The sequence below is a fragment of the Meriones unguiculatus genome, chromosome 17 (genome assembly GCF_030254825.1).
Source record: "Meriones unguiculatus strain TT.TT164.6M chromosome 17, Bangor_MerUng_6.1, whole genome shotgun sequence".
Classification (NCBI taxonomy): Eukaryota; Metazoa; Chordata; class Mammalia; order Rodentia; family Muridae; genus Meriones; species Meriones unguiculatus.
This window is the reverse complement of record NC_083364.1, coordinates 89,625,010-89,644,092: the sequence shown is the minus strand read 5'-3', so window position 1 is coordinate 89,644,092 and position 19,083 is coordinate 89,625,010. Positions and strand designations below refer to the sequence as shown.

General features: G+C 39.5%; 1 protein-coding gene and 1 pseudogene across 5 annotated transcripts in view; one reads left to right on the top strand and one right to left on the bottom strand.

Moving 5' to 3' along the window:
* Map3k7cl (MAP3K7 C-terminal like) overlaps nucleotides 1–19,083 on the bottom strand; it is a 66,695-nt gene that overhangs the window by 25,590 nt on the left and 22,022 nt on the right. For all 5 annotated transcript variants that reach the window (XM_060370690.1, XM_060370689.1, XM_021648010.2 and 2 more), the window contains exon 4: nucleotides 12,162–12,277. In XM_060370690.1, the coding sequence (XP_060226673.1) occupies nucleotides 12,162–12,277 (116 nt within the window). The remainder of the gene's footprint in view (nucleotides 1–12,161; nucleotides 12,278–19,083) is intronic.
* LOC110555032 (large ribosomal subunit protein eL30-like) lies at nucleotides 15,350–15,684 on the top strand (annotated as a pseudogene).

The window sequence follows — 19,083 nt, the reverse complement described above, 5'->3', positions numbered from 1 at the left end:
CTCAGGCAGGCAGGTAGGAATGAGATTCTAGTCAAGGGACTAGACAGCCAACTAATCATTGGGTTGGAAAGCCAGTGATTACTGGGGCATTAAATGAAAGTGTCATTTCACAGCCTGGAGTATTGACATTTCACATAAAACTAGCTACTTAAAAGAAGAGAAAATCCTTTGGCCCTTCCTCTGCCTCCTCCTGCAAAGTCATCTGCAATCAATTTTCAGTGTTTTTTCGTCACTTGCTCAACAAGTATTACATCCAAGAGCAAACCACGCAATGTGTTTATTCTTGCTAGCAGATTGGTCTCAGGAAATACATCTTCACTGCTGGGAAATAAACTCCAATCTCATGCTTTACCCAGGAGACAACATGGACAGATAAAACATCATGAGAAAGAGAGAACAGTTTATGCCATACTCCTACCCACTATTATAAACACTCATGGAAAAATACTGTTATAGGATATTTGGTTATTATACATAGAATACCTAATTGTTAGCAAAATGTAAAAGCCTAAATAGATACTGCATTCGTCAGATGTGCTTTGGGTGTGCCTCTAAAAGCCTCCATAGATACAAATGTGAAAGAATGGAAAGTTCCTGCCTGTTTTAAGGCTAGTTGCTTGGGAGAAGTCTTGAGGTCTTTGTTCTATGACCTGAGACAAAGCCAGCTGAATAGTCTCGAGCTGTACCCCCATAGAGGTGAAATGGTTCAGTCCCTACTGACTCGGCTTGGAGACCCTCACCCCCACCATGACAGTGACATGGGTCAGCCTGCCAAGGGTGCAGGGGAGGAGTTAGAAACTTGTTCTTATAAGGATTTGTACCTCTGATAGAGTCTCTCTCTCTCTCCCCCCTCTCTCTCCTCTCCGTGTATGTGTGTATGTGTGTCGGGGGGGGGGTTGGAAGAGCCTTTTTGGAAGGAGCTCCAGGGTAAGAGATAGAGATCCTCTCCATGGGCTTGCAGGAACCAGAGAGAAGCAGCTGGCAGGACACAGGTAAAACAGACTTCAAGAAAAGAGAGCTAAGGAGCCCTCCTGGGTTTGGAGATGCTCAAGAGACAGGTAGACTAGCTAGGTAGAACGACACAGATAGGAAGTGATTTCTAAAAAGCTGCCAGTTTAAGCTGTAGAATCAGGCTTATAAATAGATATGCTGTTTATAGTTCAGAAAATAAAGTTACCTTTCTGAGCTAGCAGGTAACGTGTGCCAACAAGTTACATTTGGTGCTCCAGTGCATGGAAAAAGTACATGCAGAAAGAAATCAGACAGAAAAACACAAGGCAGTAAGCAAGTGGCACAAAAGTAATCAGGCAGAAAAATCACATCATCTGCTGATACATGGAAATGGTGGGAGAAGCTGAGAAGATTTGATAAGATACCAGAGAAGTCTTTAAGGAGTTAGGTAATATTAAAAAGAATAATCCATGTAAGGAAGAGAAATACCATAAACACAGGGCATTAGAACCCTGTATAGTACTATCTTAGATGGCTTAAAATAGAAACAGAAAATAAAAAGATAAATGACTTAACTGTTATTGGTTTAATACTAATTTTGATTACTATAATTCTGGTAATTCATATTTTATCCTCAATAGCCATAGTGCTTTCTGTGCCCTCTCAAAGAAAAAAGCTTTAGAGATATAAAAAAAAAGAAACATATAAAAAGCAATGCAAGCCTTAAAAGAAAAATTAGAAAGACATGAATAAAAATTACAAAGATATGCAGATACAGATAGAGAAATTAAGACAAGAGCATACTGCACCATTTTATAATGATAGTGAAGGTCAATCAAAAGTTGTTAGAAAATCAATCTTAGCTTATCCAGTTACTATATGACAAAACAAGCAGATGACAGGAACCCCCAAACTTATGAAGAATTTGGATGGCATCTCATAGAAATGCTAGATTTAAAATAATAATAATAATAAAGAATCAATTATTTCATATGGTATGCATTTACTTTATATGAAGCGGATATTAAATACTTGGGTGATTCTAAATAGAGTAATCTGCCAAGACTGGAAAAATATGACAAAAGCAGTGTTAGAAGCTATTCTTCAGCTACAGTGTTAATCATGATGGAAGGAAGAAGCTAAGCAGATAGAACAGAGAAACATGGATAGAGGTATCAATATTTCCCAAGATCAGTTCCTAGGTGAAGGCCAATAGTACAAATGCAGGTTGAATGTGATGATGCCACCTTGTCAAATGGCAGCTTTAAGTGCTGAAGAAACAGGAAAAAGACCTGAATCATTTACTAAAATTATACAAGTTCCAAAGGAAGCCTTCAGTGATATTTTACAAAAATTGACTTTAGCTGTAAATAGAAAAGTATCTGATTCAGAAGCTAGGGAAGTATTAATCAAAACTTTGGCTTTCAAAAATTTTAATTCTGCATGCAAAAAGGTTATTGAGTCTCTAAAAGCAATATCAGCACCAATATATGAGTGGATTAGAAATTCAGCTGATATTGGATCTCCCACTTCCTTTAACAGGAAAAGTAATCTCTATATATTTTTTTTAAAAATCAAACTGTCAAGACAGGAGTAGTGGTACACACATTTAATCCCAGCACTCAGGGAGGCAGAGGCAGGCAGATAATCTGTTTTTGAGGCCAGCCTGGTCTACAAAGCAAGTACAGGGCAGCCAGGGCTACACAGAGAAACCCTGTCTTGGAAAAAAAAAAAATCAAGCTGCCAAATATTTTGACTGTGGCAAGCAAGGTCATTTCAAAAGGAATTGTAGGCTGAGCCAAAATAATTCCAAAATAAGGTCTAAGTCTTCTGGAATACGCAGAAGGTGTGGCAAAAGCTGGCATTGGACTAATGAATGCAGATGGTACAAGGGACAAACAAGGTAACTTCTTGTAGGAAAACTTTAGGAAAATGTTCTAGGGGACCTTTCGCGGGCCCTTATATCAAACTCAAGCTGGCCATCTCAGGTCAGCAGTGGATAACTCATCTGCAGAGCAATTAAGCAGCACTGTTCAGATATAGCCACTAATAACCACATAGCAAAGTCAGAGCAGCTTCAGTAGATGAAACAGAAGGTCAAGAGAGACCAGAAAACAAGTATTTTGGCAAGCTGATATAGATGAACAGACACAAAAACTAGAAGTATTTATAAATGATACTGAAAAAGAAAGTTTTTGTAGACACAGGTGCAGCCATAACAATAATTTCACCAAAATCTTGGACTTCAGATTGATCTCTTCAGGAGGTAGATATTTAGTTTCTAGGGTTTGAAACTTTATCTCAGGTAAAAAGTGTAGAAGGCCAGAATGTCAAATAGGAAAATTAAAGCCTTATGTGTAATACAGCCAGGAATTTGGGGGGATGTGATTTGTTGCAGCAATGGAAGATGCAGACTAACATTCCTTCAATCTCATAAAATTAAAAAATGCTTCTGAGAAAAATAGTGAAAGGTGCTATCAAGAACAGTCACAGACTGTCCAGGTTGTCCATAAATAGGACACAACATATGTTGATCTTTCAAGTATACCAACCACCCTCCCTTTAAAATGGCTGACAAGCCTGTGTGGGTAGACCAATGGCCTCTGACAAAAGGAAAATTACAAGTATGAGAACAGCAGGCACTAAAGCAGCTGAATGTTCAACACGCTGAAGAATCCACCAGTCCTTGGATTCACCTATATTTGTCATTAAAAAAGAATCTGGACAATGGAGAATACTAACAGATTTAAGAGCCATAAATACTGTGAATCAGCCAATGGCCTTTTTGCAGCCTGGAATCTCAGAATGGTCTATTATAGTGATTGACTTAAAAGATTTCTTCTAACTATACTTTCACAAGAACAGGATAGAGAAAACTTTTCTTTCACAGAGCCTACTTATAATGACACTCAACCTGTTAAAAGGTATCTTCCACAAGGAATGTTAACTAATCCAACACTATGTCAAGATTTCTTACAACAGCCAATAGAAATAACTCATAGTTTTCTGAATCTAAAATTTATCATTATATGAATGAGATCTTACTGGCTGATTCAGATGCAGACACCTTAGAAAAAATGTTTAGTGAAGTAAAAAAAAAAAAAAAAAAAAAAATGACTTGCTGGGGATTACAAATTGTTCCTTAAAAAAATACAAAAAGGAGAGTCTCTCAATTATCTAGTATATAAAATAGGTTTACAAAATTTCAACCACAGAAAGTACAAATCAGGAGAGATCAGTCCCAAACTCTAAATGATTTCCAAAAATTGCTGGGAGATATTAACTAACTGTGGCCCATTATTGGATTAATTACTCAAAAAATAAGGGATTTATTTCAAGCTTTACAATGTGATAAAGACTTAAATAGTCCAAGAAAACTGTCATCTGAGGCTGAAAAGGAACGGGCTCTGATAGAAAAGAAATTACAGGATGCACATGTGGATCACTTGAATCCAAAGATGGCTTGTATCTTAGTTATTCTGCCTTCTACGTGTTCCCCCACAGAAGTTCTTATGCAGAGAGAAGATGATATATTAGAATGGATATTTTTAGCATACAAACAGAGTAAAAAATTAAAGAGCTATGTAGAAAAGATTTCTGAATTGATTCTGAAAGAAAAAATGAGACTTAGACCCAGCAGAAATTGTGATACCTTTTACTAATGCTGAAACTGCTTCATTATGGGCAGAAAATGAACATTGGCAAAAAGCTTGCAGTAATTTCTTGGGAAAGATTAACAACAAATATTCCAAAAGTAAGAGACTTCAGTTTATAAAAAGAACTAAATTGGGTTCTCCCTCATATAGTAAAAAAGAAACCAATTCTGGAGTCCCTACATTCCATACTGATACAAATAAATCAGGAAAGGCAGGTTATAAGTCAGGGAAAAAATAAGTAGGGAGCTTGATTGAGGAAGAAGAAGCCATATTTCATCGGACTAAGAGGCCTTTAAATGCTGCAAACTTGTTCCTAGTTATGGTGTCTGTGGCAACTACACAGAGTAAAAGGGATGATCCAGATACCAATGACATAGAGAAGAACTAGTCAAGTTCATGCTCAAGGACACGGACACTTGCAAACTGTTGCTCTCTTCAGAAGTGCAGAACAGGTTGTTATTAACTGAATATTTTTATTGTTCGGTATTACTAAAACATAGGAGACTTTTTAAGTATTTAAGTAAATTCAGAGTGTCACTACCAGCATATCTCTGAATTCTAGGACAGCCTAGTCTACACGATGAAGTACCTCTGTTGATAGGAAAAAGCTGTTTGTAATCAGAAGTCTAAAATTCAAAATGACACCTTTTTTACCTTAAAGGTATTATGTAGATTTTTGCTTAGCAGTAAAAAATAATGTCCTTAGTGATCTAAAAGATAAATACACATAAATCTTAATAGTTTCAAACTTACAACAAAATTAATTTTAATTTGAAAAGTCATGTTTTTGTTGTTGCCAAAGAGCATTTTGCCCAGGACAGATATATCCTGCTAATCAATGAAAGTACCTGGGGTTAGGGTTGAGGCCAGGCTTTTGCTTTTATCTTCCCAGGAGAAGAAAAGCATCCAACTAAGGAAACCAGAGACCACTGGAAAAAAGAAACATCTGAAGAAAAATTATGGATCCATCAAGAGAAGATATTCTCTCCAAAAGGAATAAACTGGTGACATATAAAAAATAATTCTGTTAAGCTTATTAACTGTATTGCATGTTAATTATCAGCTTGGTAATACAGAGTACAAATGCCTTTTATCAGAGGAGATAAGTCAAATGAACACACATGTCATAAAGACAATGTGATATTGTTTTGATTTGAAAAAGACAAAAGATTAATGCCAGTAACGTCTAAACGTGGTATGCTGTCATTACCCAACAGGCTATACTGACAGACAGTGGTCTAGTTTTAAATGGCAGGGATTAGGGACTTGTAACTCCCTGGGCCAATTTAGTAATTCAACTAAAATGAATGCTTCTCCCCCACACAAAATCAACATCTGTCGATCAAAGCGACTGTGCTGTGGCACAACAACCAAGGTATCATTTGTGCCAGCTCCTTGACCTCATACATGTGCTAATGCTGAGTTGTTAGTGCATGACACTTTTAAAGTCTGTATGTCAGCCAGGCATGGTGGCTCATGCCTGTGATCTCAGCACTTTGGGAGGAAGAGGCAGGTGGATTGCTGTGAGTTCAAGGCCTGCCTGGTCTACAAAGCGAGTCCAGGACATCCAGGGGTACACAGGAAAATCCTGTCTTGGGGGGGAAAATGTTTGTATGTTTTCAGAGAAAAACATGTGTTTCGGGTAACAGAGAAAACAAGATAAACTTGAAACCTACAATAAGGCTGAGACATTTTCTGGAAAAAAAAAAAAAGATGTTTGCTGGAAGACTATGAAGGTCACCACATTGGCTGATGCTGGTCATTGGCTGATGCTGCAGATGCTTCATAAGGACATTCAAACTGCTGAGTTTCTGTAGGACTGACAGGAACATTTTTCGAAACTTTAAACTAAAATCTACTTAAAGACTGCCAGATACAAACAAGCTGGACATTCTGAAAGCTTGACACATGATAGATGTTTTTTGTGTATTAGCAATCCTTATAATTTCTCATCTTGTAAGAAGTCTTACTGTGTTAAAGATTAAGCCGTTCTTTTATATTTCAACAAAAAAAAATGTTATAAAAGACTTAATAATTGTACATAGAAAGCCTAATTGTTAGCAAAATATAAAAGCCTATAGAGATATTAGGTCAGATGAAGTTAAGTGTGTCCTGAAGAGATACAGTTTGGTTGTGCCTCTAAAAGTCTCCATACATAAGAATGCTAAAGAATGGAAAGCTTCTGCCTATTTTCAGGCTAGTCGCTTGGGAGAAGCCTTGTGGTTTTTGCTCTATCTATGACCACCAGCAAGGTGGTCTCCAGCTATCCCACCATAAAGGTGAAACAACTTGGTCCCTACTGACTTGGCTTGGAGGTCCCCCATCCATGACTGTGACATGGTTCAGCTTGCCAAAGGTGTATGGGAGGAGATAGGGACTTTTGATAGTTTCTCTCTCTGTCTCTCTAAGGAGTCCATTGGGTTTGGAGGAGCTCAAGAGAAAGATAGACTAGCTAGGCAGAATGACACAGATAGGAAGAGATTTCTAAAGAGCTAGCAGTTTAGTTGGGGAATCAGCCTTAGAAATAGATATTTTGTGGTGGGACCTAGAAACGATCATCCTGAGTGAGGTATCCCAAAAGCAGAAAGACATACATGGTATATACTCACTTATACAGACCTATAAGATAGGATAAATATACTGAAATATATACACCTAAAGAAGATAAACAAGAAAGAGGATTCGGGGTAAGATGACCAATCCTCACTTAGAAAGACAAATGGGATGGACATTGGATGTAGGAGAAAACAAGTAACAGGACAGGAGCCTACCACAGATGGCCTCTGAAAGACTCTACCTAGCAGTGTATCAAAGCAGATATTAAGACTCATAACCAAACCATCAGCAGAGTGCAAGGAATCAAATGAAAGAAGGGGGTGTTAGTAAGACCTGGAGAGTACAGGAGCACCACAAGGACCAAATATACCAGGGCACAGGGGTCTTTCATGAGACTGTTTCCCCAACCAAGGACCATGTATGGATATAACCTAGAACCCCTGGTCAGATACAGCCCATGGTAGCTCAGTGTCCAAATGGGTTCTCTAATAAGGAGAACAGGGACTATTTCTGACATGAACTTAACAATGAGCTCTTCCACTCCCCTCTCAGGAGGGAAGAGCAGCCTTGCTAGGCCACAGAAGAGGATATTGCAGCCAGTCCTGAAGAGACTTGATAAGCTAGGGTCAGATGGAGGGGGAGAAGGTCCTCCCCTGTTAGTGGACTTGGAAAGGGGCACAGGGAAGACGACGGAGGATGGGATTGGGAGGGAATGAGGAAGGGGCTACAGCTGGGATACAAAGTAAATAACCTGTGATTAATATAAAAAAATTTAAAAAAAATTTAAGAAAAAAAAGAGTGAGAGACCTTGAAAAAAAAAAAAAAGGAAACATATTTTGTATATAGTTCGGAAAATAAAGTTACCTGGCTAAGCTAGCAGGTTTTTACCTCAGTTCACACCTCCTTTGTCTTTATTGGTATAAATATTAGACAATTTAAACAGTTACAAAACACTTCTCTTTTTGTTTCTTTATGACAATGAAGACCCAATTTCTAGATTGAGAAAATGCTTAAGACCCATAATCTTGGAGTATAAGAGAAAGGTTTGGTTCTCTGTGTGTTCACACCACACAACCTTTTTTCAAAAACTCACCCTGGTGAAATAGTGTGGATAAAATTGGCCTTTCTCTGTTGACTCTATGACAGTGACCCACCAATATCCTCTTCATCCCCAAACTTTTGGAGACTTCCCCAGAACTTGGCCTAAAAATAACCTAAGGCCAACAAATCTGGGCCCAGGAGGACCTGCAAAGACTGATGCACCAACTAATGACCAGGTATGGAGAGGACCTAGACCCCCTGCTCGGATGTAGCCTATAGGCAGCTCAGTCTTCATGTAGATGCCCCAGTAAGGGCAGCAGGGCCTGTCTCTGACAGGGACTCTGTTGCCAGCTCTTTGATCACCTCCCCTTGGTGAGGGTGGGAGTTAGGCTTGCTGGGCCACAGAAAAAGAGGATGCAGGCAGTCCTTATGAAACTTGATAGGCTGGGGTCAAATGGTAGAAGAGAAGGGCTCCCCCTTTCTGTGGACTAGAGGAGGGGTATGGGGGAGACACAGGGAGGGTGGGATAGGGAGGAGATGAGGGAGAGGCTACATTCTAGATGTAAAGTGAATAAATTTTAAAAATAAAATAAAATAACCTAAGGCAACAAATGTTTCTACTTAAACATAAAAATATCTGTTGACAATTTCAGAATGAGTTAACTGCCATGACCAAAAGCAAACAAAAGGGGCTATTTTTACAATAGTTTTACAATATTCTCTGCCATGCTTCAGATTGTACACTGCAACGCTTCCTAGACAAGCTTTTGTTCTTCTTCACCACTCTACATCTTAGTAAGACATAAGCATGTAGGTCTTGTGTTTGTGGCTTCCTAATACAAAAACCCCCTTTTAATGCTTTACCCGAACCCACTAACGGTATTGATCCTTCTACTCAACAATAAAAAGTTAACTATCTTAAACCCTTTAAAACCCTCTTTAAATAAACATTTCTCCAGGAAAACATAGACATGGCCCAGAAGTGCGTGCAAAGTTGTGTAACAGCATAGCCATCAGGGGAATGTAAATCAAAACCACAATGACACATCATTTCCATCCGGGAGTGTGGCTATTCATCAGAAGGGCCTAGAGCAAGCACTAGCAGAGACATGCAAAAATGAGAACTTCTCACAAATGCTTGTAATGATATTATTCAAATACTAACCAATGCAAACAACATAAATGTACATTATTCAATGAAAGGCAAATAAGGTGTATAGGATGGGATATTATCCACAAATAAGAAGGGGGAAGCCCAGGTTTGTGATCCATGGATGAACCATGATACATTATGGTATGACAGTCTGGGAGCCACATCAAAAACATATTACACTATAACATTCATTTTAAAATGCCCAGCAGCAAGCTGGTAGAGACTGGAAATAGGTTTCTTAAAATAGCTAGGAAGAGGGGACAATAAGAGGGACTGCTCAAGACTACAAGATTTTCTTATGGGCTGATGAAATAGTCTACACCCATGATAAAAACGATATAACACTGAAAGCACTGTAGAGCCCTGAATCATCAAACAAAAAATTTCAGTAAGAAATATCATTTAATCTTTTGTAACTCTATCCTTTTCTGATAGTGTTAGTTGCCCAAGCATGGTTCATACAAAATTCGGAGAAATACTTTCTTTACCAGACAAGATATAGTTAGGTCTGGAACTCAGCAACCTTCACAGCTGGTTGTAATTTACTCATATATTTTAAATCTTTTCTGCCTGGCACCTGATGCTAGATTTCTAAAGCTCTATGATGTACAAAGGAAGCTGTAGATGGAATGAGAACGAATACTTTTAAGATGTATCCAAAAGATGTGAGGTGCTACAACCTATGCAATTATAAGGAATATGATTACAGGTAAGCAGGCTTAGATGAGCCAACTAAAGTAGGAACTGGCTCTGTATGTAATCAGTCATACGCCAGAAATAAACATAAATAAGCAGGATTTATCACATGATGAGAAGGCTTGACTATCTTCATCCACCCATCAGCCATGACCAGGAACACTTATGTAAATTCTCTCAAACATGACCCAGGGAGACCTCCTCTGGAGAGACAACAAAAGTGCAGCCTCAAGTTCCAATAACAGGCTGAGCTCCAGCAATTCCAGTACAGAAAGGGTCTTCTAAAATACTTCAGAATCTTTGTGTCTTATGAGCATGGGCCACTTGCCAAAGGCATCACAGTCGGCCACACTTTATGAAGTGTTGGGATGGAAACTCTCATCAGAATCATTTTTAAATGGAATGCAAATTGCTTGGGTCAAATCCACAGAGCCTGATTTATCTTGCTTGAAAACAAAGACTGTTCAGAAAAAAAGATCTGTTATGAAATGAACTGCACCATAATGAAAAACAGTGCTGCTGACAACAGCCCCCAGAGGACGATTCCATATGGTGATGGCTCCAACCATACTTAGTGATTTAACAGTTCATCTTCATAACCCTTACTGACATCAACTCTGTATTTTTAAATACAAACAGATATGTGTATGCAGAGGACATTACTACAACCTATCATGGACTACCTTAGATCAACTTTATACATATTTGATCTCTATGAACAGCTCCATGCTGGATGATAAGGATAACAAAGAGATGTTAAAGAAAGCATGTGTCTGTAAGAGCGACAGAGAGTCATAAAGACAAGAATAAGTTTAAGCATGTCTACTGATAACATTGGCCTGCTGACTTCAAAGAATCATTCCAGAGGCTCCTCCGTTGCTAAAGAAAAGATCTGATCACCATGAGTGAAGAAACGGGATAAGCCTTCCCTGAGGAACTGTTGCATGTGGAACAGACAAACAGGATCAGCTCCAGCATGGGAAGGGTAATAGACTAATGCAGTTGAGACAGGGTCAAGGAAGGAAGGCCTATAGAGGTTCCTAGTTGTGAAATCCAGGTCAGAACTGGCTATTGAGCCTGGAAGTGGAGCTCAGTCAGGACAGTGCCTGCCTAGATTGTAGACTGTCTGGGTTTGACACACAGCACTTCATAAAACAGCTGTAGCAGCACGTGTCTGTGACATTAGGAGGGTGAAAGGTCGTCCTTAATTACATAGCAGGTTTGTCCCCCAACCCGGGATGATGAGACTATGTCTCCAGAGAGAGAAGGGGGAAGAAGGGGAGGAAGAGGCAGAAACTGCCATTAACCTTAAAGAAAAGGAAGATAAAAAACAGGAAGGAAAACAATTATAATATTTCACCAAAGGGTTTAAGATTTTGAAGCAGAAAATCTTAAATCCAGATAGAAGAACTGGAAATAAAGAAATAGGACTTGAGAAACTATATGAAATAGAAAAAAATAGTAACATAACTTGTCCCCTTATTCAAGATGTAAATAGTACCAACAGATTTTCCCAATATGTACATAAGAAAAAACTGGCCAGAGGATGAAGACACGGTTTCTAACTTGATGGTTTTCAGGAATTAAAAAGTCAGAGTCACTGAGGATAGAGATTGACAGAAGTGAGTGCAATTACAGTGAGTGAAACAAAAAGTCAGTAAAATCAAAGTGTTCTAATTAATTTCCATAGCAGACTTGTAATAATAATAAATGCTATCAAGATAAAAACTTACTGGGACTATAAAATGCAGTTAGTCAACTAATACATTCACATAACTCTGAAGGGGATTTTCATTTAAATGGGAGTCCTCTACTGCTTAAACATAAATGAAAAATCAAGCCAAAGTGGCCTGAAACCTCTGTGTATGGCTATGGAAAATATGGCATGGACCTGGATGATATTTTGGCAAATTTAATTTCCTTAACTGAAATCTCTCATTAAAAAAAAAAAAAAGAAATTTGAGTGTAAGCATGCCCACAGCTCTTTTCCCTAGTCCACAGGTAAAAGCACTTGATCCATAGAAGGACTGTTGCTTCCTACAACCCTCTCCCATCCCACCCACTACAGTGTCTGCTCAGTGGAAGAGACTCAGTGGGAAGGTACTTACTTCCTTTCCTCAAGCAGGGCGATCTCTTTTTTGACCTCATGGTACTCTTCTGCTATTTGGCAGTGTTGTTTAAACACCTGCATGGATTCTACGGAGTCGTGACAAGGTGGCAGGGGCTGCAAAGACAAGAAGAAGCAATCAGTCCATTGCATCAGGAAGCAGCATTGTCAATCAACATGGCCAAGAGCCATGTTCTACTTCTGTTAGAGGGAACACAGAGTGGTGGGATGACCATGCTGACATTGACTTTCCTGTGACATTCATGGGCATCTCATCCCTGACCCAGAACCACAAGACCTACCTGTAATGTGTGAGTGAAAAATATGTTTCCCATTAATTTGTGCTTCTCCTTGCAAATTGTAAACTGCTTTAGAAAAGATCAGTAGAAATACTGCAGTTGTCTGTTTTCATTTCCCTTTTTTGTCTACGCCATGGTCCACAAGCACAAGCCCATCAGAGTGCTGCAGTTCTACTAGAAGGACTCTCCTCTGAGTAGCATGATCAACTCAGGGATAGGTTGCAAGGCTGGCGACGGTGCTGGCAGAAGTAGCAGACTGGTAAGGAAGATCAGATCCCTAAACCTACTTGCGGCACCATGAGGTTGAACAGAGAACAGATTTGAGGTTCTTCACTCCTCCCATCTATGAGGAAAACAGGTCCACCTGGCAAACCTTTCTAAATATAACATGATTATATTTGCACATACCTCAAATGCCCTCACCTGTCCCTTCCCTCCTCCCACAGGTTTCCTTCTTCCACAGTACACATCTTAACATTTCTACAGTTAACAGATGTCTACAGTTAACAGATTTCTTACTTCCAGAAATCACTTTTAACAAACTAGTTTTTCATGAGTTTTTATTCTCATTTCTATATCAGCAGTGTGTGATTTAAAACACTACTGTTTGGGGTAGAAATTAATTATCTTTTAAAGAGTTTTAAATCACTCCCTAATTACTTATGGAAAAAAAACCGTGTAAAATCTGAGAACCATGAAAGTTTGTTGTTGAACAAGTTCTTTGGTCTTATCTGTCATTATAACCTATGTAGGTAAACTGTGTCTGACCAGGTACTATTCTCACAAACTTACATTAGCAAAATGCTAACTAGTAGATTTCTTGGCATTTGCTCCTATATTGTTCAAACACACAGATTTCTTTGGGTTTCGTACTTACTCAGTAAGTAACAGAAGTTCCATAAAGCATATGCTCTGGATAATAGCTAAATAGGACCCTGCTCACTTAAACAGATGTATGCATTACTGACATGTCACACTGAAATTTGTTAATATGCACAATGAATACATATTGTTAATAATAAGAGTAAGGTATACGATGTTTTAAAATTCTGATTTAAAATTCTGATCTTTCCCTGGATCTCTATGAGCACATTCACAGAGTCAGCCCAAGCCAACTGTAATCATGATCCTCTTTAATACAGAAAAAAAAAAAAAAAAAAAGGGAATACCAGGGCACAGTAGTATGACAATATCATTCACCCTAGGAGGTGAAGCCCTTGCCAAAGGAATTTGGAACTCCTGGCTCCTCCAGTCTGTGTCCCAGAATCTCAACCCACTCACCAATTTTCACCTGTTACACTGGCAAGTTCCCAACTCTAACAGTCAGTGGAATGATAGTAGCATACCCCAGGCTCCAGAGCCAAGCTTCTAAATCATCTGTGCCCTGTTAAAGGATCTGCCCACTGGCAGCCATTAGATCACACATTTCGCTCTCCTGTCCTCATAAACACCACAGAAGCCACGCTCCGTTCAAGCAGGATTCAGCACATTGCTTGCCACCTGCAAGTACCTGAACCTCTAATCCAGCTGCTACTTCATGCCGTAGCCAAACCAATCTGAAGTCCTGTGTATGGGCTCTGCATCCGAGAGAATAAACATGGACAACTGCTGGTCAAAACTGAAAATCCCAAGTGCACTTTCTTCAGATGATGGGGGACTCCTCCCTCCTCCTTCCTTTGCTTGGCACCTTGCAATTCTTTTTAGTAAGTGAGATTATTTCCCATGACTTTGCTTTTGTGTTTTGTAGGTATTTGAGTATGGGTGTTTTGCTTGTGTGCATATACGTGGGCCACATGCATGCTCTCAGATGCCAGAAGGTGTCAGATCACCTAGAACCAGAGTTACAGACTGTTCTGAGCTGCATGTGGATCTGGGTAATGGAACCCCCACCCTCTAGAAGAGAAGACATTGTTCCAAAGTGCTGACCCATTGCCCCAGCACCCCCACACACACCCCTTTTTTTCCACTGTTTTTATTTGCACTTTAGCATGCTACCACTGAGTGACATCTCTGGGCCTTTTTTTTTTTCTTTTTGGACAAGATCTTGCTAAATTACATAGCTTGCATTAAGTTCACTATGAAGTCCAGGTGGCCCTAACACCTGTCTCCCCACCATAATCAGCTGGAATTGCAGATATACAGCAGTGTGTCTGGCTAACTGACATCTGTTAATGTAGAAATTTTAAGACGTGTACTGTGGAAGAAGGAAACCTGTGGGAGGCGGGGAGGGACAGGTGAGGGCATTTGAGGTATGTGCAAATATAATCAAAGCATATTATATACACAGATGAAAATGCCATAATGAAACCTATTCTTTTTTTCTTTTTCTACAGAAAATTCATTGAAGAATTTGTTTCTGTGCCTGGAGTTTGCATCCCAGAAGAAATTCCAAGTAATAAGTCTTCAAAGTTTTATAACAAGTATAATTTAGGATAATGATATGCTAACCTGTGCATCCTAATACTACTCATTGCCATGTTTTTTTAAACAGGTTCTTATGTCATCAAGTAGGCCCTAAACTTACTATGTAGCTAAAGATGACCCTGAGTTTCTGCTCCTACCTCTGTGTACCAGCATGCCTGGTGTATGCTGTCTTGGGGACTGACCCTGGGGCTGTGTTATGTAAGCAGGGTACCAACTGAGCTCCAACTCCAGTCCCTCTATTGCTTTATGGTAGGTGTGCACTGCTGTTAGGCTCTCAAGATAGCAGCTCGTTCTGACCTTCTTAACACTCCTCAAAAGAGAAGCTGACGTGACCAGCAGTGTTCGATAAATTAAAATTCCACCTGAGAAAATACATCCCTAACAGTCAAGCATACAAACATGATTTATAGCTTAACAACAGAGCTACCAGCTCTTGGTTGAGGGCCATCTCAGACCAAGGCAAAACATGGTGTCTGAAAAAAAAAAAAAGATGAAAAGGTCTTTGAAGTTGATCAATTCCAAGTTTCAACTTGTTGTGAAAACTGGAAAATTTGTAACTCTGAAGACGAGCAGATGGAGGCAAGGGAAATTACTCATCCTTGCAAATGCCCAGCTTTGAGGAGCTCTGACATAGAATATTATGTCATTTTGGCTAAAACTGGTGTCCATCACTACAGTGGCAAGGATATTGAACTGAACACAGCACATGGAAAATAGTACAGAATGAGCATGATGGCTGTCGCAGATCCAGGCCATTCTCACATCATTAGAAGCATGCCAACACACACTGGAGAAAAGTAAACCAGAAAAGGATTTTGTGAAAGCTTGCCAGAGCTTGTTATTAATCAATCAATCAATCAATCAATCAATCAATTTAAAAAAAACAAAAGCAAAAAACAGAAATACCAGTAGGAACTACCAGTAATGGAACATTTAAACCCAGACATGTATGATTTAATTAGTCTGTGAGCCTGCTTAACACATGTTCAAATTGAAAACCAATGTATAATCTAGGAGAATTCCTGGTATAGCTAGAGAGAAACCATTCATTTTTTGGGAGTAAAAGTAACAGTGTCTTCCAGGTATGGTGCACTCCTCGAATCCCAGTACTTGAAGGGCAGAGAACCAACAGATCAAAATCAATCTCCAGCTATTTACTGAACTCAGCAACAAACTGCTCCATCATAAGACTATTTCAAAAAACAAAACAAAGCAAGAACAATCAAAACAACAGTAAAGATAACGGTGGTTTTATTCCTGATACTTGATTTTAATGATTTCTGTTAGAGAGATTTCCACTAAATCCCATACTGGATGTAGGGAGCAGTAAACAAATTTCATGTTTGTGCCTTCTTCTTACATCAGGAGACAGGGCCCTTGTAACCCCTTCATTATCATGCCTCACTTCCTGCACCTAGATGTGCTTACTCCACACTCCTGTCAAAGGATTGAGGCTGATTCCAAAAGGACTGAATCCCAAAATAGTGAGCAATGATAAGATAAGGATATTCCCAACATCCTAGAGCAGCCTGGGAAGCAGTCAGTGACTGCAGAGCCCTAGCCGAGCTATCTGGAGGCCCAGGGTTTAGTCTCTGGTAATATGCCTCCTGCCCCTGCCCCAAAGTAATTGTTTAAGATTGTATGTTTTCACAGAAACTGCCTTTTAGTCTCACTCCATGTGAAGGTATCTTCCTGGTAAATAAAGCTGTCTCCAAGTCTCAACCTTGGGGCACTGTTTTCCAAGGCACAGAGTGGGGCTTGGATGAGGTCAGAGCCCAGGGCAGTGACTTCCTCTTCTCCCCCTTTCCTGAGAAGATGGAGCTTGCAAAGGCTTTAAATTACACCGCAGAGTCGGGAAGCCTCTGGTATCCAGCCCAATCACCAGGACTAAATTAACATGATGAAGTAAGAGAGAAACCAAACCGCAGGCTCCCGTTCAAGAATGCAGCTTGAACCACACCGCGCTATCTCAGCCATGTGCTCACAGCCTCCAGAAGTGTATTCCATCCTTTGGAAGTGAGCCTGTGAGAAAGCACGCTGCCAAGCACCCCTTAGCAAGGGACAACGCCGGCTTAAGCATTTCCGTTTTCTGCTTGGCTACTTCAGAAACTACTGGCCCTGTTCACTTCCAAAAACGCAAGAACTGAATTCTCCGACCCCAGCTTCCCACACAGAAGATATATTTAGGAAGCCAAACATTCTACAGTGGTTGAGTGGAGTTCGTATTTATTTCTTGATTCTCGGGATTAACTATTTGGGCAGAGAACAGAGGTTACACTCCATTTTAATGTCTCTCAAAATTAACAAGCATGGTCCGCTGAAACTAAGAGGAGAAAACTAGTCCATACTGGAGCGAGGACATTCTAGAGTACATCCAACTATGGTCATTCAAATTTTTACTATGTTGGGACGTTAGGGATTTGAAAAAAAATGTTATAGTAACAGACACGTCTGTAACATCTACATTATAGTACTAGTAAGCGCTGGAAACTTACACATGATTCAGCTTGGAGTAAAATACATTTGTGTCCTTTCTGTTGATCCAGAGACTATCAAAGCGCAATGTAATTCAAGAATTCTCAGACTTTTTTCCTTATAACCACTGACTGATTGACTGGACTTTCAAAAAATTACTTTTGCAAAGCTCCAAAACACATACTGTCTTTCTGTCTCTCTCTTTCTCACGTGTGTGTGTGTGTGTGTGTGTATGTGTGTGTGTGTGTGTACTTATTTTTTTTTCTGAATGGCTATGAAAGCCAAAGGATAACTCTAAGACACTTTTATTCGTGTGTGGACCAGAAAGAGATGAGAGCTACTGGCCATTTTCAGCAGTACTCTCTCCCCTCAGCCTTTCCTGACCACAGTTCCAGAAGAGTATTGAAGATGTCACAGTAGCAGAATTCGGGGGAGCTGGGCTCGCTTCATCTTTCAACGTTTTCATTTCCCAGATGTCAAAGGATACACCAAGGCAAGCACTTAAGAAGTTTCTGGAGAGGCTGCCTGGATAACCATATATTATGACTCTCAACTGAAACTGAGGCTGCACGGATAATGATATATTATGATACTCCAGTGAAACTGTGAAATTGTCTATTTGTAGAAGTGACATCAGATTCTGGACTTAAAGGACTCTGTCTGCGAAAAGGCAAGTTCAGTGTGTACCAGGGAGACACCTGTCACTGTCACCGCCCCCCTTCCCCCCCTCCCCCCCAGACGAGAGGGCTTTAGAGGGCTTTGAAGCTATTGCTCAATTCGTCCTTTTTCTTTCTTTCTTTCTTTCTTTCTTTCTTTCTTTCTTTCTTTCTTTCCTCTTTAAGATCATTGTTTTCCAAGTGCCTTGTCCTGATAAAGAGAACATCCAAACCTTTGTCTGTAGCCCAGAATGTGGAGGCATCTTTGGTTTTGCTTTACACACTTAATAAAGAAAGAAATAATTAAATAAATAAATAGATAATAAAGAAAGAAAGCAATCACTTACTCCTAAATATTTTGTTCAATCAAGAATTTCACCAAGAAAAACTATTTATGTTGAAGACTATTTATGTAACTATTTATGTCACAATGTTTCCCAAGTATTTTCTTAGGGCTCCTCTTCACCATACTTCATTCCCTCCACAAAATGAGACAGGTTAATTAGCCGAAGAGAGTGAGGCAAGCCATATGACTAAAACACAGCTCTTCCACTGCAGCTGAAAGATGAACTTGGCTTTGCCTGGGGAGATTCCTTCTGAATGGAGAAAAGACAGATGTCTGTCAACACCTTTACAAATAGAAGAAAACTACTTTTCCCTAAAGAAAAGAGAAAAGTGGTAATTTTTCATTCACTCTTGAAGTAGTGGACACAGAATGGCACCTTTTCTTCTAATTATATAATCTAAACCTGCTGTACCAAATATTGCTCTTGATACTCACAAGGGTTTTGAAAACTTAGTCCCAAGAAAGAAATGTAAAATTAGCCTCCCATCTGCTCCTTAGCAGAGGCTCGAAGCCTAGAAATGAACATTGCAAAGCAATGTTCACTTCATTGTACCTTACCCTGAGGTCTCTGACCACAATTTTGCGTTAATAGAGACATCGAGAGGTAGGTTTGTCATTGCTAGTCTTGCCCAAGGCTTTTGTTGGCTTCTGTGAAAATAGAAGCGCCACGAATTGCATGTTCAAACATGTCCACATTCTTGGCAACAGAAAAAGAAACTGATG